This window comes from Octopus bimaculoides, chromosome 19 (genome assembly GCF_001194135.2).
Source record: "Octopus bimaculoides isolate UCB-OBI-ISO-001 chromosome 19, ASM119413v2, whole genome shotgun sequence".
NCBI lineage: Eukaryota > Metazoa > Mollusca > Cephalopoda > Octopoda > Octopodidae > Octopus > Octopus bimaculoides.
The window spans coordinates 45,923,846-45,930,921 of record NC_068999.1 but is presented as its reverse complement, the minus strand read 5'-3'; the positions used below and the strand labels follow the sequence as shown (position 1 = coordinate 45,930,921).

The window sequence follows — 7,076 nt, the reverse complement described above, 5'->3', positions numbered from 1 at the left end:
ATATATATATATATATATATATATATAGCGGAGAAAATACGAAATCAAATGTAAGCTAGAGAGTAGAGAGAGGCAGGCATTTAAAAAATTTATTACTTCTCCCTGTTAGTGAAATAGGTCGCACCGACCTCTGTCACAAACACACTGCATCGCTGATTTCCGTAGCACCCCGACACCAATCGTAGTTCTCAGGGTGATTCAGTGTGACATAGAATGTGACAAAGCTGGCCCCTTTGAAATACAGGTACAACTCATTTTTGCCACAGCTGAGTGGACTGGAGCAACGTGGAATAAAGTGTCTTGCTCAAGGACACAACACGCCGCCAGGAATTGAACTGAATGCCCTAGCCACTAAGCCACGCGACTTCACACAATACTAGACGGAAATATTATTGACTAAAAACCCTTCGAATGCCATAGCTTGGCCACAGTCTAACCCAGTGACTGGATCACCAAAAGAATATATATATATATATATATATATATAATGTTTCGTAGGCTCACCATATTTGATTTATGACTAAATTATTACACGGCGTTATGTAGATCTAACACCCGACTGTGATCTGAGTTAAATAACAAGACTGTTTATGTAGGCCACTTATTATCGGCATTTCCACCGCAATAAATAGCATGTTAATGACGAGTGAATGGGTGGTGGTGGGGGACTTAGTGAGTGAGAGAGTGCTGAACGATAAACGATTTTTTTAAAGCTTAAACTGTGACTCACTAATCAGTTTAACTTCAGGCAAGAGTGGTAACGAAATTCGCACTTCATATATAATAATGATGATAATGATAATAATAATAATAATAATAATAATAATCCAGGGATGGAGTTTATAGACATTTTAATGCATCGCTACGTGCGTTTCCACAAACCACGTTTCTTATGATGATAGTCCGTATTCCTGGGATGATTACAATACAGTCCGTAGTATTCATGGACATCCGGTTGATCATAGTTCTTGTGTTCATTTCTTCAGGCGATATGGCACAGATAATTTGACATTATTCTTGAATTCTGCATGCAAAATCATATAAGATACAACTATTATTTTGTCTTGGGACAAATTCTTTGTTGATTTCTTTATTCTTATCGTAGTTTACAAATCCAAGCATGAAAACGTTACTCAACTTTGGAGTTTTGGAGACAGACAGCCCCTTTTCAGACACACAGATACACACATGCACTTATATATTAATGATGTACACAAATACATGACATGTATACACAATACTGAAGTACGCATAAAGTAAACACATGCAGGTAAATATATTAATATAACAAATCAGTGAAGAGACAAAAGAAACAGTAAGAGGATACATGTTGATTTTAATAGGTATTTCTGTTTATTTAGAAACCTACAATGAACATGTCGGACGCTAAACTATAAATTTCACAGTGTACAACCTTAAAGTTGACACCGCTCCGCTAAACGCAGAAAGTTTGTCTCACTATTGGCTAAGAATACCCAGTTTTTTCGATTTTTAAATCTCTAACTTTTTTCTCCACATCAAAGCAATGAAATTGGAAGGCTACACTATTATAGCCGATTTTGAGATCGTTTACTTTCTTTTTAAAAAATGCATATTTTGCGAATGAAAAAAAAAACTAGATCCAGTATCTCCTCCCTCTTCCCACCAAAAGTCGTTTTTGGAGAAAAGCATAACATTTCTTCTATCTTCAGGCTCAGCGTGTATACAGAGATTGTTATATTGTGGAGTGTATACTGTGTGCATATCACGCCCGTATATATTCCCATTGTGTATGTATATTTACATATTGAGATTTCAAATACAAACAAATTCAGTACTCACACATTTTCTTTCCTTCTTTCTTTTTCTGTTTCTTTCTATATTTATTTATTTATTTATTTATTGTTCTTGCAGGTAACTCCAACCATGAGTTGCGGCTACAAAGAAAGGGTGTTTAATATGCCTGTTAGACAACCGTCGAAAGGTGCCATGCCGTCTGAAGTTGATTGTCAACAGCCCCCACAGATAAACGGCGACACTATGGCCAAGCAACATGCCAGTCAGATACGGCTTCCTCCCAAGAAAGACTTTCGGTCGGATACAGAACAGTTGCAGCAACAGATCCAGAAGGTCTCTCCATTTCCTTCTGTCCACGCTCTGCGCAATACCGACAGTCCCCTTGACCTGTCGGTTAAAACACGCAAGCGTAGTCCAGACACTACGATATTTGATCCATTCCTCAGTGGATTATCACCAATGAAGAGACCTAAAGTCCCCTCCCAACTAGCCCCACCCAGCCCTCTGGATTTAACTAAAACCAAGAACTCGTCATTCAAACAAATACCAGGAAGTATGATGACACCACCTTTTCTTGTGCAGAACTCTTACGTATATAAAACCGCGGCACTCAAGACAGTATCACCGAAACCAAAATCTAACAAGCCGTCCAAATGTAAAGAAGTTCCTAGCCCTTTAAAATCAATGTCAGATACTGTCGGTAGCAATCGAATGGCTAATAATCAAACTGCTAATCGATTCAAATTAAACGCAGGTTACATTGGTTATCCTCCATTATTTGTTCCAACAACAAGCAGCGTTTCATCGCCGCCTTCCCTCTCCAGTAAATCTCCTTTAGCTCACCCTGATGCTCGTTCCGGTTTGCAAATGTCTCCGACTGTGCGTGATTTTCCGACTGATTCCCTCAAATCTCAGCGAAATCTCCAAGCTACTTCAGGACACACATCGTCACCATCGTACGATTCACAGCACTGTCTAACATTAGCACGTTCTCATTCATCGCAACATCACCAACAGCAATACCAGTACAATCAGCAGCGGCAACAGCAACAACAATCACAGCACCATTTTCAACCACACCAGACCTCACATCAGACTTCACGACAGATGCAGGTAACCAACCAGAGGGGCCAACTATTCCCCCAGCAAACCTCAAACCCTTATCTCCCAGGCCCTCAACCATCACAAACGCTGACATCCTCTCAACGCCAGTTACCACCTTCACCACACCATCATCGGTTGAGAGATCAAGAACTTTCTCAGCACCATCAACAGCAGTCACAACAACAGCGGCTGCAACAACAGATCACGCATCAACAACAACAACAACAACAACAACAACGTTTACAGCAACATTATGTTTCACATCGCCACCAAACATCTCCTCTTCACTCATCTTCATCTCTGTCTTCGCCAACGACAGTGACAATAGCATCAGCATCAACGCCATCACTTCCCTCTTCATCGACTTCTTCTTCTGCACGTGTCTCGAACTTATTATCAGGAAGGGCAGCTAGTCACACCGACGTTGGCAACATGACCGCCAGTATGTCAGCAAAAGTATTTCCCTTCCATCAAATGGAGGCTAAGAAGTTTGAAAATTGTTCTACAGCTGGCAAATCCCATACGAATGGTAGTAGCTCGGGTGCAGACTTGACATCGCTTCGTTACAGCCCCGACAGCACTAACTGCTCTATAGCCAAACGTAACACAACAGATCTACATGCACAGTCGGCAGCACGTCTCGTCGCTCGCCATCAATCACAGCTGACGCCGATGGCTGCTCAGATGCATTTGTCAAGCCAAGAAAAATCCAATATTCAATTGATGCAGGCTGGTAAAAGTTCTTCAAACAAGCTTAGCTCTCTTGCGTCGATATCCTCATACCAACAGCATCAACAACAGAAGATGTATGTACCGGGTCCTGTGACTCAGTCTATTGCTTCACAGAAAAATAGTTCAGAAAACAGCAAAAGACACAGTACAAACAGTAGCGGAGCTTTGACTTCATTGTCACCGAGCAAGCAAGCTCTGATGATGGAGTCACAATTAAACAAAGCTTATCCTTCATACCAACAACAACAAAGGCTACTGTATATGTCTAACCAAACTCCCTTTGCACCTGTTCCCTTATCTTTATCGTCACCCTCATTGTCTTCATCTACGACCACCACTGATGTCAACTCAACTTCACTTACATCCGTCCTCAACATTTCAAAATCTTCAATTCCGCACGGTGTGCAGAAACAACAGAAGCAGTCTTTTGGAGGAAGTCAGTTGCATTACTCTGCTGGCTCCGGTGTCGAAGTCACTTACAACAGCGCTAACAATAACAGCAGCAGTAGTAGTAGTAGTAGTAGCAGTAGTAATAGTACTTCTACCACCACAACAGCCAATAATCACTTAAATCTAAAATCTCCGTTGCATTCAGCAATGGACTCTCTGAAGTCTGTTGATTCTAATGATGACGTCAGGATTATCAGTCCAACGACCAGCTGTAATAGCAGACAACCTAAAGATGTACCAATTATCAACGTGATTTCAGATTCTAACAGCTCATCATCTGAAAGATCTTCCCTGAAGGTTGTCCACAGTAACAGTAGTGGTGCTAATTCCAAGGAATACCAGAACTCGTCGAATGCTGCTGATTCTATTCCACCATATAGCACTCCTTTGTCGATAAATATTCCAAGTGATATCTCTGCAGAAGCCTCCCATTCTTCAGCTAGTAACAAGAAAGTAGATGTTATAATAACCAAATCTGCCTCTGAAAGCAAAGATCCAAAACTTGGTTCTAGGAAGCATATTATAATGAATGCTGTCAATCAAGATGAAGCGCTGAAAAAGGCGTTCCACGTGGAAAACGGAATTGTAACCGTCAACCCGCACGAAGAAAGCATATCAGAATCTTCTCTTATCAGTATTAGCCCAACACCATCGCCAAAAATGCCGATATTAAGTCCTCAACACAAGAACCCGCCTCGTGTCGGTTCACCATCCACAAGCGAGCCGCCGCCATTGGAACCTAGTTCAGCTACGTTTGTAGACAACTCGAGCCCAGATGCATTTATCCAAGATAATGCTGAAATAATAATGAGGCCAGCTCTCGAAGTGAAACGGAACTCCACAAATGGTATACCTCAAAATCTAAAACCTTCAATTCCTTACATTCATGAATCTATGTATCGCCCTCATTTTACACATCAGGAAGTTCCTCATCCGCTTTACGGTCACCCAATGTCATATCCGTCGGCTTTCAATAATCCGAACCTACATCTTCCATATATGCCGATCAGTTTGCCAACAGAGAACTCTCCTCTCCAGACAAATAGACTTCAGGACGGCATTAGACATCCGAAAACTGCCATGGACAGTATGAGAGATAAACGGGACGGTTTTAGTGGGCGCAGTACTATACGGAATAAAAACATCCCTGTTGCTAATGTTGCGCCCATAGTTCAAGTGAAACAACATCATAAAACTGCAATCACCTCAAACAACAGCCTTCACAATAGTGTTAATGTTAGCCACAGCCTTCATATCAACCACCGAACTAATAACAGTAATACTAATAATAATAACAGTAACAGCAGTAATAACAACAACAACAACAGTAATATTAATAGTAGTGGTGTTATTAATAATAATAATAGTAATAATATTAATAATGGTAACAATAATAACAGTAATAATAACAGCAACAACAAGAATAACATGAACAGAAGTAACAACAGCAACTCTAGAAGCCCTTCAGAGGAACCGAAAATAATTTCTGTATCGACTGATAGCAATAGTCGTCGATCGAGTACGGACTCAAAATGTGCCAACAAAGGCAGGGATTCCAGCGATAAAGTCGCTTCTCCGATGCCACGCACATTTTTCTCTACTAAAAACATCATCTCAATGATTCAAAATTCTGACAGTGATAACATTTTGGAATCTACAGTGCAGATGTGCTGTGATGCCAACACTCCCAAGGGGAAGATGTCACTGAAAGACGCTATCAATACTCTGCTAGAGAAACACTGCCAAGAATTACACGTGGACACGGACAATTCCGATAAGATTTCCTCGTGTATGTCGTCATCTAAATCTAGCGATGTTGAAATTATTGAAAATCCTTTCCAGAAAGTTGATGATGATGACGACGATGACGATATTATTATTACTGGTACTGAAACGAGGAGCAAACCAGACGAACCTGCGACGTCAGACATGAAGGAACAATCGCTCGGGAAACAACACAATGGCAATTATGATGTCATCGCTGCCCCGGATTATTCATCAAATTTTCAATCAAACCGCATTCCAAATGAACGCGATGCACATCACCGCTTGAGACAGAAAATTTTAGGTTCAGTAAACGAAACGTCTAACAACAACACCAACAACAACAACAACACCAACAACAATAACAACAACACATCAACTGATTCCTACCATCGGTGGAACGAATCTGATGACCAAATTATAGATTCCAACAAACCACAACATTCTCACATATCATCTGCCGTTCACATTTCTGCTGAACATCCTGGGAATTTTACGGAAATACCTTTTCAGCGGGATAAGTTTCCATGGGATACCTCAAATACTCTAAATAAAAGAAAAAATGTGGAGGTAAAGCATAAACTTTTTTTTCTTTTTTCTTTTTTAATGATTTGATGGTTTATATGTTATTAGCCAATCCATTCTAAACACAGATGTTTATTTATATTTCTGGCTCAGATTTCGTTTTAATCAGTTTCTTAGCGTGATATGAAATTAATCAGATTATTGCGACACAGAGCGGCGAGCTGACAGAATCGTAAGAATGTCAGGGGAAAAAAAATAAATGCTTTGTGTCATTTGTTCCTAACGCTTTACGTTCTGAGTTCAAATCTCGCCGAGGTCAGCTGTGCCTTTCACATTTCCGCAACTGATAAAATAAAGTACCAATCTTGTTCTAGGATCGAAGATATCGACTAACACCCTCCGATTAAAATTGCTACCCCTGTACCTGAATGAGAAGCCATTTAGGGCGGCGTGTTGGCAGAACCATTAATTAGAGTGTAGGAAAATTACTTTGCTGTATTTATTCCGACTATTTCAGAGTTCACTTCCTGTTGAGGTCAACTTTACCTTTTCTCCTTTCATTCGGTGTTGATAATAAATACACAGGGCGGCGAGCTGGCAGAAATGTTAGCACGCCGAGCGAAATGCTTAGCGGTATTTCGTCTGTCTTTACGTTCTGAGTTCAAATTCCGCCGAGGTCATCTTTGCCTTTCACCCTTTCGGGGTCGATAAATTAAGTACCAGTT

The 7,076-nt window shown here is 40.5% G+C and overlaps 2 protein-coding genes across 2 annotated transcripts in view; both read left to right on the top strand.

The window, feature by feature from the left end:
* LOC106877727 (ubiquitin-like-conjugating enzyme ATG3) overlaps positions 1-7,076 on the top strand; it is a gene marked incomplete at its 5' end in the record, with an annotated part of 216,637 nt that overhangs the window by 19,461 nt on the left and 190,100 nt on the right. The window lies entirely within an intron of this gene.
* The window catches only part of LOC106873348 (putative uncharacterized protein DDB_G0277255), a 12,851-nt gene continuing 7,024 nt past the window's right edge, over positions 1,250-7,076 (top strand). Inside the window, exons 1-2 of the mRNA XM_014920676.2 lie at positions 1,250-1,270; positions 1,894-6,396. Coding sequence (XP_014776162.2) covers positions 1,265-1,270; positions 1,894-6,396 — 4,509 coding nt within the window. The 5' untranslated portion in view covers positions 1,250-1,264. The remainder of the gene's footprint in view (positions 1,271-1,893; positions 6,397-7,076) is intronic.